At 37.8% G+C, this 18,740-nt stretch overlaps 1 protein-coding gene across 6 annotated transcripts in view; it reads left to right on the top strand.

Moving 5' to 3' along the window:
* The window catches only part of cfap46 (cilia and flagella associated protein 46), a 55,684-nt gene that overhangs the window by 29,321 nt on the left and 7,623 nt on the right, over positions 1-18,740 (top strand). For 3 of the 6 annotated variants that reach the window (XM_081616296.1, XM_008430419.3, XM_008430421.3), the window contains 24 exons: positions 292-440; positions 1,728-1,826; positions 1,901-1,958; positions 2,094-2,246; positions 3,255-3,455; positions 3,526-3,632; positions 4,188-4,370; positions 4,905-5,040; positions 7,298-7,495; positions 8,324-8,512; positions 8,633-8,740; positions 9,449-9,631; positions 9,791-9,964; positions 10,601-10,698; positions 10,784-10,860; positions 11,235-11,386; positions 11,634-11,740; positions 12,522-12,592; positions 12,834-12,995; positions 14,802-14,890; positions 15,307-15,367; positions 16,374-16,406; positions 17,841-17,934; positions 18,025-18,137. In XM_081616296.1, coding sequence (XP_081472422.1) covers positions 292-440; positions 1,728-1,826; positions 1,901-1,958; positions 2,094-2,246; positions 3,255-3,455; positions 3,526-3,632; positions 4,188-4,370; positions 4,905-5,040; positions 7,298-7,495; positions 8,324-8,512; positions 8,633-8,740; positions 9,449-9,631; positions 9,791-9,964; positions 10,601-10,698; positions 10,784-10,860; positions 11,235-11,386; positions 11,634-11,740; positions 12,522-12,592; positions 12,834-12,995; positions 14,802-14,890; positions 15,307-15,367; positions 16,374-16,406; positions 17,841-17,934; positions 18,025-18,137 — 2,995 coding nt within the window. The remainder of the gene's footprint in view (positions 1-291; positions 441-1,727; positions 1,827-1,900; positions 1,959-2,093; positions 2,247-3,254; positions 3,456-3,525; positions 3,633-4,187; positions 4,371-4,904; positions 5,041-7,297; positions 7,496-8,323; positions 8,513-8,632; positions 8,741-9,448; positions 9,632-9,790; positions 9,965-10,600; positions 10,699-10,783; positions 10,861-11,234; positions 11,387-11,633; positions 11,741-12,521; positions 12,593-12,833; positions 12,996-14,801; positions 14,891-15,306; positions 15,368-16,373; positions 16,407-17,840; positions 17,935-18,024; positions 18,138-18,740) is intronic. The other 3 variants (XM_008430424.3, XM_008430420.3, XM_008430425.3) reach the window with 3 other exon arrangements.

The raw sequence follows: 18,740 nt of genomic DNA, 5'->3' as shown, positions 1-18,740 counted from the left end.
TTTAGGCAGCACTGTCTTGCAAAAATCTTTACAGCGCTCAAACTTCTTATATTTGCAACATAAAAATAGTGCATAATTGTGTTGAGGTTCCTCTGAATAACTGTGGTAACACTTATGGTAACTGTCTTGTTGTAATGCACTCTGATCAACATGTTGGCATTAAACATCAGATAGATGGGAGTTTGTTTAGTTGATATGAATCCATGTATAAAATGATATGTTTCATATGTTTGTGATGGAAGACTATTGATTCTAAATCCTTATTTTTCTGTGCTGTGTATTTTTCTGAAGAATCTAAGCCTGTTTTATCTCAGGCGGCTGGAAAGAGAGCTTTGCTCTCTGTCTCTCGACCATCTCACTCTGCCCATACTGCACCTTGCTGAGATTATTTCTCTTGACCTGCTTCAGATGAGGAGCCTGTCTGATCTATACAGACTCAGGTAAAGTCAATAAAAGGGACAACATCTGCTTTGGACATTAAACATTTCTTTACTGGGTGTTAAAAAAATGGCAACATTTCTTTGGACAGTAGGGCATGTGAAAAGTTCAGACATTCATACATGCTTTTGTTTATTGATCAGATTGAACAGCCTATAAGATTCTACGATATATTAGAAATTATATGAGAATGCTATCTATAGAAGCCAACAGATTTTATGCAGGTTTATAATATACTACCCAGGTATTTTAGCACACAGACCTCTGAGCTAGAGTTACATGCTGTTCAGGTAAATAAGATCTGCTGATGCTGAGACAGTCGCTCACACAGGAGTGTTGCTGCTTCGGACAGAAAAGTAAGAAGATTAGGAGGTGCTCTTAGCCAGTCCACTGTAGCCAACTGTAATCTTCTGACTTTCCTGGGTGCAGCAGAAATGTAGATTTTCTTTTTCAAAAACAGAATTAAACTATATAGTTTATAAAGAGAGGTTGTTGAAGCTGCTCCCAAATGTGACAAAAGAGACAAATAAAGCAATATTCTGACATTTTTCCCCAGTGGTTACAGTCTAAAATATTAGGAAAATTAGTTACATTTTGTAGTAATCTGTAAACTATAGATTTTAAAGGAAGTGTGATAATCCTGATGAAAATCAGAGCCATTTAACTTTTAAGATAACCAGCAAAGAAAAAAATCTATTACACTGAAATGTTACATACAGCGTGACTAGTTTATTTCCTAAATCTGTTATTAACCCACATTCTTAAAACCAGTGATTGTTTGAATGTGTGCCTTGATATATAGATGCTGTAAAACAGGGGTGTCCAAAGTCGGTCCTCGAGGGCCAGTATCCTGCACGTTTTAGTTCTCTCCCTGGTGGTAGTAACAACCTTTTCAGCTTGTCAATGTTCTTCTTAGGGCTTCTAACAAGCCATCATTTGATCCAGGTGCGTTAAACCAGGGAGAGAACTAAAATATGCAGGATGCTGGCCCTCGAGGACTGAATTTGGGCACCCCTACTGTAAAACATTTAAATATGCATGATATATTAATTTGACTTAAGATTTTGTCTCCACAGGCAGCTAAGAACAGATGTATTAAGATCTAAATCAGTTAAAGTCAACAGAAAATATTCATAAAATTAGACATCTGGAATGACTGAAATATTGTATGAAATATTCAATCTGTCCAATTCCTTGTGCTCCAGGATTACAGCGACTCGGTTGCTTATTTAGCCAACTCCTATCTAAGGTTTACATTTCAATTTTTTTTTTCCCATGCATCTAAGTAGAATTGTGAACACATGCGTTGAGCTGGGTTTTGGATCCCATTCACCATACCAGGACACGCTTCAAAGCCTGAGTAAAATCCAAGTAAACGAACAAATGAAGTATGTAAACTCGCACACAAACGTTTAAAGATTGAACATCTTTCTTAAAACTGTTTTTCAAATCATTACTGCAGGTGCCGCAAAGAAGTGTCTCTTTCAGAGTTGAGAAGACTTGGCACAGTGTACCATCAGGTCAGCTGCTTCTCAAAATATCCATTCAAGGTTTTCCTGAGTCTTTCTATTGTTTTTGGACATCTTGATTATATAAAATTCTGTAAACATCTGTTGGTTTTAAATGTTACTGTTCTGCATGTTGGGAATTTTCAGAAAGCTGAAGTGGATGAACACATTTCTTCTGGGCAGTTGGGTGCAGATGTGAGTTTTCATGATATTTGGCTGAAAAAAGCAGACGTTTGCCTCAGCTTGGGTCTTTATCAGTCAGCCAGACAACTTCTAGGAGAGGCCCACAAGGTGGCTAGAGTAAGTTTAAAAATCAAGTAACGTTAGCTGTGTTTGAATTCAGCCGTTACTTCCCATTCCATTTGCAAATTCACAATAAAAGAGGCATTTAGAAGTTAAAAATTAAAATGTATTCCAATACTTTTTTCTTATTTTCTGCTCTTCTGTCCATGATTACCATCACCTTTCTGTGTTCACTGTCTATCTACTTTTGCCAGCTTGTAGTCTCTGAAGCACTCTGGTAATCAGTTAAAAATAAAGTATTCATTATTTCTGAAGCCTATGCAGACAACTAGCTTTTACAAAATTATCCATCCATCCATTTTTTTTACACCCTTGTCCCTTAGTGGGGTTGGCAGGGTTGCTGGTGCCTCTCCAGCTAACGATCCGGGCGAGAGGCGGGGTCACCTGGACAGGTCGCCAGTCTGTCACAGGGCAACACAGAGACACACAGAACAAACAATCATGCACACACACACTCACTCCTAGGGACAATTTGGAGAGGCCAATTAACCTGACAGTCTTGTTTTTGGACTGGAAGGAAACCGGAGTACCCGGAGAAAACCCACGCATGCACATAGAGAACATGCAAACTCCATGCAGAAAGACCGGGGCCGGGAATCAAACCCAGAACCTTCTTACTGCAAGGCAACAGCTCTATCAACCACTGTGCAGCCCTTCTACAAAATTATCTGGAAAAAAATATTAAATGAGATGGAATTTTAAAGTTGCTTTTAAAAAATATTTAATTGGTGAAATCGAGGTATTTTATTATCTGTAACCAAAACCCTTTTTTATGTAATTGTTTGCTTTGAAAATTTGAGTCGTTTCCAATAAGCTGCTTTATTGTTATTGCAATAAATATAATCACATAATATCACAGTAATATTTTAGCCACATAATAATACACTGAAATGTTTAGAAAACTAAAGCCTTCAATGTGAGTTCATTTATCAATTGTTACACATTTTTACACGGTATCCCAGTGTAACAGGTCAACACTGTTTCTTTGCACTTCTACACTTTCAGGAACTTGGAGATGAGAGAGCTGAAGCAAAAAGTTTAGTAGGTCTGGCAGCTCTTGCCTGTGAGGAGCAGAATTTTGCTCAGGCTCTGATTCTGTTGGATAAAGTCCAAACCCTTAAGGGTGACCATGATTTCTGGTACCACTTCACTCTCACCAGGGTAACGACTGTGATGGGACTGAGAGACAAAGCTTCACAAACTAAGGTGATGAAACGACCCGCGGACTGAAGATTCCAAACTTGTTTCACACAATAACATATTTATGTTTTTACAGGTTGATCAGATCGTCAAACAAGGCTGTGAGGCTTTGCAGCTGATTGCAGGACTGCAAGTAAACAGAGTTCAAGAGCTCAGATCAACAATCAATTCTTTAGAAAACAGGTAAATCCAAACCTCTAAGCATGTTAAGCAGTGTTTAACTTTGACCTCAGTGGTTAGTATGACTTATTAATTATTTTTAAATGATTTGTAAATTGGGCTGCACCGTGGCAAAGTTGATAGAGCTGTTGCCTTGCATTGCATGTTCTCCCTGTGCATGCGTGGGTTTTCTCCGGGTACTCCGGTGACTGTCAGGTTAATTGGCCTCTCCAAATTGCCCCTAGGTGAGTGTGTGTGTGCATGGTTGTTTGTCTCTGTGTTGTCCTGCGACAAACTGGTGACCTGTCCAGGGTGTACCCCGCCTCTTGCCCGGTACGCTAGCTGGAGATGGGCACCAGCAACCCTCCCGACCCCACTGAGGGACAAGGGTACAAGAAGATGGATGGATTTGTAAATTAAAAATAAGCATCTGCTAATGGTTGCTTAAGGTCAAATCTAATGTATCTGAACCACTTATTTTTAACGATTAAAAGTTCAAACATGTTTTCTAAGAATGTTTAAGCTTACTATGCTCATATATAAACATGGTATAATTCAAGGTGTTGTGCTTTGTTTCAGAGGTGCAGTTGAATGTGTTCGAGCCATTTCTAACGCTACGACTGCAGAGACGTCCGGCACTGAGGTTGTTGAGAGGCTAATGGCTGCATGTGAGACACTCAGACTGTCTGCAGATGGTCTCACCAAGCTCAACTTCGGACAACAGGCAGCAGAGGCACATAGAAATTGTGCATATGGTTTGAGGTCAGGCCATTGCTCAGCGTTTTGAGCAGAATTGAATTTAACTGCAAGCAAAATCTGATTATTTTTGACTCCACAGTTCTAAAAATTTTATTTGAAAATAAGTTTTTAGCTAATATGTTACTCAAAGCTCATCAAACGTAGTTTTAATTAACGCAGCATTACCTTTTCAGTCTCCACGCTGTTTTTTGCAACTGGACATATTTCCACACAGCCAAAAGTGTTTTGTAAGCAGGGAACACCTGAGCATTTTTAGAGCCAGCTAACTGGAAAAAATGCAGCAACAAGTGGATGAAAGGTAGATGAGAGCAGTGTTCCATTTGAAAACCTCTATTCACTGGAAGATTTCCTCTGGGATCTTATTAAAAAAGAGTTTAAACCATTAGAACAGCATGACAGAAATTTTTAGCAATTTTGAAAGTTTATATTTAAAAAACAGAAACTATTGTCTAATTAAGCAACAGTAACACCAACACAGGCTTTATCACCAGGTTAATTCACTCCTTCTTTCCTAGAAACATTTTTATCTTTCTGCAGGATTCTGGCCGGAAAGGTCACTGACGTAGAGAGGAGACATCAATACCTGCTTGATGCCCTCTCCCAAATGCAAGTGGCTGTCGCACAGCAGGAACATGTGACACTAAGTGCTCAGAGGCTGTTTTCGCCTCAGGAGGTAAATAAAGTGTTCCCTCAGAATGTAGCTTTCAAGGTGATGATGTCCTCCCAGAAACCGTGGGAGGGATTACATCTCACATGTTCGGAGAATCCTTCTATCTTTGGATTCGCATCAGCTGCTAACATGTTTAGCTCATAAGGTTTAGAGAGCAAATCCTTAAAAATACTTGGAGTATAAGCATAAAGCAAACTACAAAACTATAGTGTTTTAGAGTTTTTAATAATAGTAAGCTGCAATAGTAATAAACTGTTGTGGGAATATTTCTTATTAACATATCCATAAATAGAATCCTGTGCTTCCAAAAGTTTAAAGCAGAGTTGGCTTATAAAACAATATGCCAATCTTTGAACATCTCACGCGACTTTTCCATCCATTATCGGAAAATGTAAAGATTACAAGATGACTGCAAACCTACCAAGAAAGACACTGTTGAAAGAAACCCATAATAAGTTTGTTTTGCATTTCGCAAACATGTGGAAGACGATTCTCTGGCCAGATCGGACGACAACAAAACATTTTGCTCTACTGGCAAAATACTAAGTGTGATTGAAACCAAAGAGTACATCACCCTGAAAACCATAAAAACCAACCCCACAATCATGATGTGGGGATGCTTTTCTATAGCAGAGACAGGAAAGCTGGTGGGAAAATGGATAAGATATTTATTTACAAGGCAGTCCTGAACCAAAACTTGTTATAGACAAACTGTACAAACTGTACTTGTTGGTTTATTTAGCAAAGAAGAATGGAGAAAAAAAATCTGCTTCTAGATTTGCAAAGCTCATAGACACCTACTAAAGAGTCACAGCTAATTGCTGTGAAATGTTTATTAAAAAAAAAAACATAAATACAAATCTACACCTCTTTTTTTTGGTTTATCACATTAAATCTTCATGAAGTTTGTGGCTGTAATGTAACAACAATGTAAATAAGTTGAAAGATGATGAATACTTCTGCAAGACTGTTTTGGTACCACCATTTATTTTGATCTAGTTTGTACATGGGACTAGATAATTATCCCATAAGCAGCACATTTTGTGTAGGTCTGTGACAGTTCTCTCCTTTGAGCTGAGCCCTGCTATAAAGTGCCTGCTGTGATTTTGTCACATAATAAAAACTCACAACTTGTTTCTAACTTTTAGGGAAGTTTATTAACAAACAGCTTAATCTGAACAGCTTTGGAGGTTGATAGTTTGGCTCCAGTATCAATGTGGTGATGACTGCTGGCTTATTTAAAATGTGTGCAGATGGCAAATGTTGTAATTGCAGTTAGATTTTCTTGAGCTTGTTTTGGAAGAAGGGTGTTATTTTGATTTTAGAAACCCACTTGTACCTAGTACAAAGAAACAAAATGTGTAATTCCTTTGAGTGCTTTATTTTAAGTCCTTTATGCAAAGCTTTGCAAAATATTATGTCAGCAACAGATGGGAGTTTAAATCTTCCAAGCACTGGAAAAAACAAAATCTACCGTAGATTCAGTCTCCTGAGAGTCTCTGACAGAGATGGACTGCCATACTGCTGGCTGAAACTTTGAGTCAAATGTTGATAGAATCACGAAGCAAAATGATTGATTTATGAGTTCTCATAGCTGCTGCAAATCCTGGTTCAATGGATTTTTTGATGAGATGTCGTGTGGAGGATTTTCTCCAGCCACAGTGGAAAGAAGCTATGTCTGTGCCCTTAGCTTTCAGCAGATGGAGCCAGAGCCCAGTTTTACACATAATTGGCAACCAAGCTGCTGTGCAAATTCTGTTTCTTGTGCTTACTGATGCGTTTTCAGAAAGCATGTGCCAAAGTCATTTATCATTCTGAGGATGATTAGATTAGATTTAATTTACATCTGTCCCCTCTTGGATGTTTTTTCACATTTATCACCATCTTTTCTAATCATGCACAGTGATTTTGCTTTAACTTCTTCACTTTTTGTTATGTTTTATCCCCAAACTTAAATCAATTTTATCAAGATTTTATGTGACAGACAAGAAACAAAGCTTTTAATAAACGTGTGGCAAGGAAAGTTGTACTTGGTCTTCATTTTCTTTTCTCGTATAAAAATCTGAATGGTGTAGAATGCATTTGTATTCATGCTCGCTGAAACAATGCTTTGAAGAGCCACCTTTTGATGTCATAACATCAAGATATTTGACAGCTTTTATAGTAAGATTAAGGTGGATATGATTTGAATATGGATTATATTGTGTACATCTTCTCAGTTTAGATGTGACTTTAACATTAGTTCTCACACTCTCTCCAGAGTTGCAACCTGTCGCAGAAATCCATAAGAAAACTTTTGGACCTGCGAGTGTACATGACAGAGTTGTGCATGGAAATTCTGGAGGAGAATTGCGCTTATCAGACACAGGAAGTTTTTGCCCGTTTAAAGAAGACGGCTATTGAAATCATCCTGGAAGACTTCACAAGGAACTCACCAGAGCCAGGTTCCACAGAAATGGTAAGAGATTTAGAGGTTACACTCAGTAACAAATGCTAACAACTGTTAAAATGTAGAAGAAACCTATGATTTACAGTAATGTTTCAAGAAGTTTAGACTGCTTATGAACTCTTATGATAGTATTGTTAATAAAGTTACCAAACCAGTCAATAAAATCCCTTGTCAAGTTTCTTTCAGATCATGGAAACACAAAACCAAATGTTTACATTTTTCATATTCAGAGATGCATGCACTGATCCAATCAGAAAGGCTCCATGAGGCTGTACTGTACATGGGCACAAACACGTGAACTATTTTAAGCTTACACTTAAAATAGTTCTAAAATAATAGTTAATAGTTAGCAAAATGCCTTTTCACATTTTGTTACATAATGACAAACTCCAAAGTTTTTCAGCCAAATTTTATTTGACAACCCAACACAAAGTTGTGTAAAAATGAAAACAGGACACCTGACTTTTAGTTCTGTTTTTTTATTCTTTCATTGAAAAATCTGAGATTAAATTGTGTACAGCTTGATATTTAACATTGCATTGTATATTTATACATTTCATCTTTTTTTATTAGAATCCAAACTCAGAGAGTCACATTTTCTTGCAGGATGCCTGTGATTCTTTGTGAAGTAGCATTTTAAACTCTATTCCCTGATTAAAAACAGTGAAAAGGACTTTCTTCCAAAATATATTAACCTGTTGCTAGCACTTTGTTTCCAAACCGTAAATTTTTTTCTGCCAGATTCTGAGCACCTATAATGTCAGATCTAAGTACAGTAATTGGGTTAGTTATGATCCATCTCCACATTTAGTCTTAATTTACTTGTGTGTTATCCAGGACTGGGAGTGCACAGACAGAACCTTGGGGCAGACGATCCTCAGCCAGCTGGCTGCACTCAACTTCCAAACCTCGGACAACATGGAGATCCGAGCTCGCTGCCTGAATCTGCAGGGGAGGTACCTGAAAGTGCTGGCCATGCAGAGAGCGCCCATGTACGTGAAGGCTCTCTGGCACAAACATATGCAGGTAAGTGAATATTAAACATGTGCAGTCAGATTTTAGATTTTTCCTTTTCATTTCGGCTTTTGAAAGGAGATGGCATTCTTAAATGAAAACTGGTGTTTTTTAAACATCTCTGTGCTGTAGGATGCTTTGCCGGACTCTGTTCCCACGGCAGAGGAGAATTCGGGGAAACGCAGTGATTCAAGCAGCAAAGAACTAGACTTGACCTCCGACAGAGGTGTGGAGCAGCAGGTACGTGCCTCCTGTCAACTGACCCCATCTGCTCTGACTTCTCTCTAATCTGGGATCTTCAAGATCAAACTGACTGATCTCACTAAGACTGAATAAAAAAGGGTAATGTAATTATTATGTGGGAACACTTTGGAGGATAAATTATAGCTCAAAGATTAAAAACTACATCTACATCTTAAATGTGACCTATTATGCTTCCTTGAACAGGCTATGATAATGTCTATGGGCCACACAAAACATGTTCATTAAATGTTTTGCATATTCTTAGATCATGAGATTTTAGTCTGGTCAGTTTTACCTATTTTGAGTTCCTTTCAGAATGTGCTGTCTTTCACTTTAAATCCAAATGGCCCCGGCCCACAGCTTAATTTTTACACTTACACATGAAAATGGCTACTAACAGATGTGCAATTATGCAACTGTACATCTTTGGCTCTGAGGCAGACCCAAAACCAAAAGAAGAGCTTCCTGCACAACCAGTAAGAATGCAGAAAGAGGGCAGCACTGAGGCGGTCTTAGGCTAAATGTTGCAGAATTACATGGACGTGTTGTAGAGCTGCAGGCTACTAGAGTTTAATACAAATCTTTAAGAAAATAACACAACCAAAATACAATCGAGCCTTTCTATTTTTTTATTGAGAATTGTTTTGGTGGCTGTGGTTGGTGATGTCATGTTTCGTTTGAAATTGTGGCATTACTGTGATGTAGCAGTGGAAAGACGAAGCACAGGAACTGCTGGCTGAAGCAAGTAAAGTCCTGTCTGAGTCCGCCAGGCTGTGTCTGCAACACAACCTACCCTCCGCCATCTTGGCCGAGGCCTCCTTTCATATGTTGGACTGTATTGGGCAGTCTGACCCTACAGAGACCGGTCAATACCTTGCCCTTTTTCAGGTACTGCACTGCTGCAGGTTGACTGAGCATCACATAGTACATGTTTCTAATTGTTGGAGTAATTATAAGATGCATATAGCCTGAATTAAATGCAAACAGCCGTTATAACTCATCATATTGTCCCTTAATAAAATCATTGGTCCAACTCCTTTTTCCCAGACCTGCTGCACTGTTGCTATGGCGGCCGAACTCCTGAGCTGTGCCTGCGCTGACACCTCTGTGTCCCAGCTCTCTGCTCTGCTCAGCCTCCACAGGAATCTGTTCGTCTCCCAGGAAAAGAGATCCAGCAGCATGCTGAAAAGATCGGAAGAACAGCTCCTCCACCTCTTCAAGGTACAGGGTCACTAAACACCCCTCATGATTTATAGATGCTGTCACATGCAGTCCACTAAACTTTCTTCATGGGTGGCATAATGTTGGTGCTACTATGATGCTTGCTTCAAATCTGCAGAAGGGGTTTTAAATCACAAAAACCAACTGGCTGCAAATATATTCAATTATAAAGTTCAGTGATGTCAACAAACTGGTTTCTGCAAAGATGCTGCAGACGTTAAACACAACAGGATGCATGTTAGCTATTGACTAATGGTGGTGAAATCCTTGCAGTATCACATTTTAAATGTCAATTATCATAAAAGAGTATTTCATTAAAATGTATCATAAGAGTCTTTCATTTCTAAAGACTCTTTAGAAATGAAAAGGTCAAAGGTTACACCACATAACTCAAGATAGTTATGTTATCGGGCACACTTTTTCACCAGTCATCTTTTGTCGATCAACTGTTCTTTGATTAAATATTTTTCTCGCGTTATATTGAAAACGAAATTACTTTGGTCTTAAATCTAAACTCTAAAACTTGAATTTAGCTGAAAGTTGCAGGAACTTTGCCAAACATATACATTCCCATAGAGACTAGTTTTTCTTCTCATCCTGCCAAATTTGTGATCCTGAAATTGCATTTTTATGCAGGCCTTCCATCATCTGACCATCATTCCCAACCACCTGGACATCCTGTCAGACATCCCTCCCAGCATGAGCATCTTGTTGCTTCAGCACTCCAATGACGGGTAAATTTTTTGCTTTCAGTTGCTTTAAGTCAGTTTTTACCCAGTTAAACATTTTCATTTATACATGGGTTTTATTTTGTTTTAGCTCTGAGCTCTATGGGGGCTTCTATGAGACAACCAAAGCTCCAGAACATCCAAAAGCAAAGGCTTCACCTCAAACAGGTTTCCTAATTTCCATCCTTTAATTAATGCAAAAGAAGACAATCTCAAAGGAAGATGTGCCAAATTATTTTTCGTACGCTAAGAAAACAAAATCATGCTTTCCCTTTGACCTCGTCCCCACTGGATGTGACAGTGAGTAGCTTACACAATTTATTGATTGTTTTATGTGACCTAGCTGCTGTGTTGGGATAGAGAATGTGTTGTGGCTGGAGAGCAAAGAGAAGTTCATTAAGCAGATAAGACATTGAGGCAAAAACATCAGACACATGAAGAGAGAGGGAGAAATGCAGACGGAGCTCAGGGGGACCAATTACAAAGCCTGCATGTTTATGTGAGTGTGCATGTCTGACTGTTATTCACTTGTGTTGTTGCAGGTCTGGTGTCACGCTCGCAGGTGGCAAAGGTTTCAGTCTGCCCGCAGGCACTGGGGGCACTTAGGGAGCAGACTCGGGTCTTTGGCCTGGAGAACAAACATTCAGTCCTGAAGGATGAATCCAGCCAGCTGGAGACGTCCGAGGTGCATCAGGTATCGCTGAGGCTTTTCTTTGGCTGTGTATCAAACAGAGCAACAGAGCAGCCCTTATATAAACAAGCTTACTCTGGTGTAATTCTTATCTCCAACATGTTTTTACCTAATGGGGAAACTTGGGACAGCTCATTTTTATTACCAAACTTCATGTAGCTGAATAGGATAGTAATCAGCAGTGAGAAGCAATAAATTCTGAATAACAATAAAGAAAACTGCCTTCACTGTCTGTCTTGTTCTCACACAGAACACGACGAGAGACAGAGAGTTGGAGCTTCACTTCAGAGAAATAGTAGAAAAAATGGAGGACTATTTGGATCCACTTCTGTCTCAGTTTGATTTCCCTTTCATCAGGTGACCTGCAAAAAAATATGTATATACTTCTTGTCGCATCACAACTACAAACTTCAATGTTTCTCATTGAGTTTTTTATTTGAAAAACCAACATAAGGTGCTGTGTAATTGTGAATTTTAGGGAAATATAAGCTTCATTTTAAACATTTACAGTGAGTAAGAATCTGAAAAGTGTCGAGTGCATTTGTGTTCACCATGTATTTTCCTTCCACTTGGCTTGTCACATAAAATCTCATTAAAATACATTGAAGTCTGCGGTTGAAACATTAGAAAATCTCATAAAGTTCAAGTGGGTTTACACAAGACACTTGAAGTGCCAGTGAGAAGTTTTCAAACCCTTTAACCAGTTTAAGCATCAATGTTTTAATCATTTTAATGCTTAAGCTCTAAATGATAAGATCAGAGGACTGTTTCTTTTGATAAATGTCATTAGTGTCTTTTAGTGACATCCAGGTTTAAGGCAGACATGACTGATGAAAGGAATACATTACATTGCCTGTTATCTATAGCTTGTAAGATGGGCAGCCATATCTTTGGAAAACTGGCAGCATTTTCAACGTTTTGTATCAAATTCTTGAAATGCAACATTAAAATCTGCATTTTGAAATAAACATCACACGTAAAATTCGTAGAACTTGAAAAAATTCAGAAAAGGTTCTGCTGGCACTTTGTAGCATTCTAAAGAGTATTTTTCTGTTTCTGCTTATTGTGATCCCTATAAATGCTTTATTGTGCATTTCTGTCAGAATACAAATATTTATCTTCCTTATTCTTCCATCAGGTCTCAGACTATCACTCCACCTACCTCTGAAAACGAGCATAAGCATGTAAAAGAAGAAAAATGTATCTCAGGTAAAGTATTTAGTGTCACTTGTATATAGCCTCTTTCAAATACAACATCATGTGAAATAAGTTTCTCCTTAGACAATCCGAAGGGCGATATTGTTGCTGTACATGTGCCAATATGTTAACATTGAATGTTGATAACTAATAGGACTCTGCCAAAGTCACAACAAAGAGAGTGAACTGTGTTACTACTTTATAAATACACTTTTCAAAGTCATAAAACATATTTGAAATGTTTTTCTTGCAGTTGACAATGGAGAACATTTGGTGGTCCTCGCTGACAGGAAGCTGCTCGAGTTGCCTCTGGAAGCGCTGCCTCTCCTACCAAAGGAAGGCCTGGCTTCTGTGTCTCGAGACTTTTCTCTGCAGCTTTTCTTCAGTCGTCTCAGTAGAGAACAAATCCTGAAAGGTATGAAAGATACATAGAGAATAGATTTCAGTGCTGGCTTAAGATGCTGGTACAGTTTCAGAAGTTTGTCACTTCCAAGATGGCACTGCGTTTAGATCGACACGCCTTCCAGGTTCCTGGTCATGTGGTCATGTGTTCCTCTCTCACATGTTTGCTGCTTGACCTGTGGGAAATTGTAAACAGGAGAGATTTTGGCTTTCTATCAATATTTTGTCGGTTTAAATATATATTTTTTTTTTTGCCTTAATCAGTGAAATCATCATTTAGACTGCATTTTTTAATTATTCAGGCGTTTTGTTTTTTTTTGTTTGATTTTGAAGTAAGTGTTTGATAATCTCAACCATGACAAGAAAAGCAAAACCTCAATAAATATGTAAATGGAACATAGTACTTTTGCATCCTGGTATTTCCTGTTAAGCAATAAATATAAACTATATGTTTTTGTAAGAAACTCTCTCCTTAGACCCAGAGACTGTTTTCACTTTACTTTTAGACACAGAAAAGTTCCAGTGAATAAACTAATCGGATTCAGAGTTTCAGATTATATGTAGTCAGTAATCAACATTTGAATGTACTACCAAGAAGTTGACAACTTGTTTCAGTAACTGGGAGCTGGGTGTAAATACATTTTGGACTTTAGAATACCCATTAATATGAGTAATGGGTATTTGTCCTGTGACAAACTAAGCTGAAGTGTTTCACTGTTGCCTGAATAGTTACTGAACTCAAATCTTAGTGAGAAGTTCATCTTGACATGTGCAAAGTATGCTCTGAACACATTTACACGACTGTGTGTGAGAGAATGCAACAAATTATGCAACATTGCATCATCAATCATGCATTTCAGTCTTATCTGATGCAATCTCTGCGAAACATTTTCATTTGCTTTGGCTTATTTGGACACCAATTATAGTTTTAAGGGTTATTATTCATTTTGTGTATGTTTTCTGTATTGGTAACACACTGCATAAATGAACAATTATAACTGAAGCTACTTGTTATCTCTGTTTGTAGGCAGGTTGTTTTTTCTAGTAAAGATTAATGAAGTGGGGTTTTTTAAATTAAATTTAAGCGAAATATTTTTTCTCCCAGTTTGTTTTTAAACTTTTATTCTAGACATATTTCTGTAAAGCCACTTCCCAAATATGAAACAGCCTTACATAATGCCTTACGTCCTTTAGGCAACACATAAAAGGCACCACTGTAAAGTTTGGATCTTAAAATGCTAACAGTGAAGGTGTATGTGTGTGACTTAACAGTTCCTCATGCTTTAGAAAAAATACGGGCTTTATCCATCATCCTGTGTTTGTATATTTATCAATCACTATCTGAATGAGACATAAATGACAAAGTTGTCATTTTTATTTTGTTTTGTTTTTTTCCCTACAAATTTAGATAGATGGCACAATCTAAAATCTATCTTCTTTTAGGAATTTATAAAACTAAATACACAAGATTATTAGTTTATATCTTTATGACACTTGCATCCACAAGTGAAAAATAATCATACGTTATTAAACAAACGTTTACAATTGCATTTCTTAGTGTAGCTTTTTAAACAATTTAGACAGTTTTAAATGAAACTAAATATAAAGAGTGAAGGCAAGAGAAGAATCTGTTTTAAGTTTCAGAGGAAGACAGAGGCAGCCTCCTGCAGACTACCTTTACTAACACTCCTAAATAAATGTCACTGACCTTGCATATAAATTCTAAGGAAGATATTTTCTGTCTTTAATCTGTCCAAAAGCTGTGTAAACTAGCCTGCAGACAAGTGTGTGTATTAACTCTGCTTCCTGTTTGTTGTAGTTGAAAGTGACAGCAAAAAGGAGACCAAGACCAAAGGTGGCAAGGGAGCTCAGAAGAAGAAGGGAGTTAAAAGCAAAGCCATCAAAGCGGTGAGTTTGCTAAATTAATCCGGGCCTGCCAGATACAGACAGCAATATAACTTTTCCCTGCTGTCAGCGTTGCCACTTATTTAACTTCCTTACGCCTGCCTTTTAAGTGCAGCTTTTCAATCAATTACATAATGTGTTTTCATAAAGATCTTGTTTGGAGCCTCACAGAATGTTTCCGAATGATGTCATGCACTAGTTTTATGGGGTTTTTTTTTATTATTTCCGCTGTTTTTCCCTTTGAGTTCTTTAACTCTAACCTTGCATATTGTCTCATGTTATACTGACAGATGTTATAGATGTTTGCGCATATATGTAATGCATCAGTCGATACCTTGTTTTTCAATTCAGTGTGTGTTGTGCCACCTGTATGTGTTTTTGTGCTGTAGCAGAATATGAATAGTTTGTTGTTTACACAGACACCTGTCAATCCTGTGTTGCCTTCCTACACATTCCCAATGGACACAACAAACTTGAAATGTATCCTTTCTGATGAAGCTGAACTTTTACAAAACATTACATGTGACTTTATACTTAGAAATGTTTCTAAGGTAAGGACATTTCTATTTTGTTTTTACATTTTTGGGAAAAATTAATTTAGCATGAATGAAGAAAAGAGACATTTTCTACTGTCTTTTATGTTATATGTCTTTGCACACATTTGATGAACCAGGCATCCTGTGTAAGTTGGAAAAAATAAGTTGTTTCCATTTTTTCTTTTAATATCAAGAAAAATTGAAACAATTCCCTCTTTTATATACTCTTAAAACCAAAATCATCTATTTGTCTGGTGGATTTAGGTTTAATGTGTCTTTCAACTTTACCAACATGTTTCTTCTTTCTGGATTTACTATAAATATTTTGAAGTAGCCCAACCAGATTTCCAACTTAATCAAAAATTATTTGGACGGAACCAAAGATTGGGGTCATGGTGACATTTCACATTTTACGCTCATCAAGTAAATATGTCATCAAAATACCAGAAACATCTAAGAACCTGCTCATAAATCAAAAGAAGGGTCCAACTGTTGTAGTGCCAATAAATATTTCATATACACTTATATAGTTTTATGTACAGTTTAGCCCCAAATTATTGGTATGTCTCACATTTTTAAGTTAAATAATTTTTCTTCAACCAAACTATTTGTTGAAAAGATGTTAACAGCAGTTAAAGGAATATCAATTTATCAGTATCTTTTTTATTTCATGTCAAAAATGATCCATTCTCCTTTCAATAATCAGTGGAAAAATCATTCTTGGCATTCCAGCAATCAAACTTTTTTATAATTGAGTGTTTTTATTTTTGGTGATGAGCTCCATCTCTTTGAGGTTGGAATGCCTCAAGATTGTGCCATAATTGCCTTTCTGTAAACAGAGTGTGTTCATACTTAATAAATGTCTCTCACCCCCCAAAACTAGTTCAGTAGTAAGTATAAAGTGTTTAAATGAAGTTTGTCATATTTTTACCTTAAAATACCTTTTAAAGATATTGTTGACCCTTACAAGGAAGGCCAGCGTGGTAAGAAAACTAATTTACACTGTGTAATAATTATATATTATTATTATTATTATTATTATTATTATTATTTATTATAATGCTATGACAAAATAAGGATGTATGCCTGAATGTATGCTCTGTAAAATAATGTATTTTCTCTCAGAGGCATCATCTTCCAGCATATTAGAGAGTAATCACTGTAAAAAATCTACTACTGATACTACTATTTTATGATAAAGACAGAATGACTTACAGAATTGACATTTTAAGATGTCTTCATAGTGATTAGCATTAGAAAATGTTGACTCCTGCTTTAAAACTGAGATTTACTAAAGCTAGCCAGCGTTTCAGGATCTGGCATTTTCCATCACAGAAGCTGAATGTTCAAAAAGATAAAACAGCAACTTTAATGAACTCTGTGTTTCTGTTATCTGCTGAAGTTTCACTGCCTGAAAGCCGCAGTCTGTCTGACATGACTCCACAGAAAACTGATGTCTGTTACTTTTGTGTTTCCTCTGACTTCATTTCTGATCTCTGATCATAAAATTTGGAAACTTTGAGTTGTTTCAGTAGGCTGCACAGTGGCGCAGTTGGTAGAGCTGTTGCCTTGCAGCAAGAAGGTTCTGGGTTCGATTCCCGGCCTGGGGTCTTTCTGCATGGAGTTTGCATGTTCTCCCTGTGCATGCGTGGGTTTTCTCCGGGTACTCCGGTTTCCTCCCACAGTCCAAAAACATGACTGTCAGGTTAATTGGCCTCTCCAAATTGCCCCTAGGTATGAGTGTGTGTGTGCATGGTTGTGTGTCCTCTGTGTCTCTGTGTTGCCCTGCGACAGACTGGCGACCTGTCCAGGGTGTACCCCGCCCCTCGCCCGAAACGTTGGCTGGAGATGGGCACCAGCAACCCTCCCGACCCCACTGAGGGAAAAAGGGTGCAAGAAAATGGATGGATGGATGGATGGATGGAGTTGTTTCAGTCACTAAAAGCAATCAAACCAAAAAGTCTTGCTGTTAGTGCAACCTGTAGCGCTTGGGTATGTTTGTGTGTACTGATCAGAAAAAGATGTTTTTAGTTTCCAACCAACCTTTCACCGATCTGGGTCAGTCAAGCTGAAAATCCTCCTGTTCAAATCATTTGCCAATTTCTCTTTCTGTCTCCAGTAGTGAGCATCATTAGGTAAAAGTAACTTAATTGCTTAGCTTTCCATCTTGGTGTTGAGAGGCCAGATGAGACCAGCTTGACTTGTGTTCATGATCTGGTTCTGGAGGGTAATGGTCGGCCAGGTTTGCAACTTCAGGATCAGATTCATCATTGCTGCACTCAACTCCCAAACTGTTCAAAATGTCCTTTTCATTATACAGACGTTGGGAGCTTGAACATTTAAGCAGTATTGTGTGGTTTGCAGATTATAGATACAAGGTACTGTATCTAAACTTTGTTTTTTTATTTTTAACACAGAAAGGGCCAAACTGACTTCAACAATGAAGGAGGTTTTAGAACACCACAAGCATCATCTGCCTCAACTCTGGAAGAACTTCTTCAGCAGACCCAGGTTTGAAACCTTTTGCTGAGATTATCTGTACCATATAAAGTAGAACGACACTTGCTACTCACTCACTAACAAATGTTTACATATGTTAAGTCTTTTCGAGATGGAGCAGGTCCTGCCCAAATGCAGTGCCTTCATTTACATGGGGATGGATCCACTGCTGGTGAGCATTCCACCTGCCAAAGTCGCTGCCTTCAATCTAACAGGTACTGGACCCAGAAAATTTCAGTTCATAATTTTTTCCTCTGTGTTTATGACAATAGAAATGTATTTCTATTGTGGGAGATCAGTGATTAAATATCTTGATTTGAGGTGCTCTGTACGGTGGCCCTGAGGTGCAAAGCACTGCAACTTTAACAAAGCACAATTACAAATACAAAAACACTTCAACATTACGGAAAACACAATGACATTACCGAAAACACAACGACATTAAGGAAAACACAACACATTAAGGAAAACACAACGACATTACCGAAAACACAACACATTAAGGAAAACACAACGACATTACCGAAAACACAACACATTAAAGAAAACACAACACATTAAGGAAAACACAACGACATTACCGAAAACACAACACATTAAAGAAAACACAACACATTAAGAAAACGGAAAAGGTAGGTCCCAGTGGGAGACATATGAATTCGCTGATTGGACTACAGCTCGTTTTACTTTTGAACCGGAAGTTATTCTGGCGTGCTCAGTTTGAGTGAGAAGCAAAGCGGGAATACGGTCGTCATTTATTGCCCAAACTGGGAAAAAGCTGATTGAGCCGTCACCAAACTTTTGCAGCAGTTGTGGAA

The sequence above is a fragment of the Poecilia reticulata genome, chromosome 15, assembly GCF_904066995.2.
Source record: "Poecilia reticulata chromosome 15, P_reticulata-male-v2, whole genome shotgun sequence".
NCBI classification, from domain to species: domain Eukaryota; kingdom Metazoa; phylum Chordata; class Actinopteri; order Cyprinodontiformes; family Poeciliidae; genus Poecilia; species Poecilia reticulata.
The sequence above is the reverse complement of the archived record's forward strand: the minus strand, read 5'-3'. Positions and strand labels throughout refer to the sequence as shown.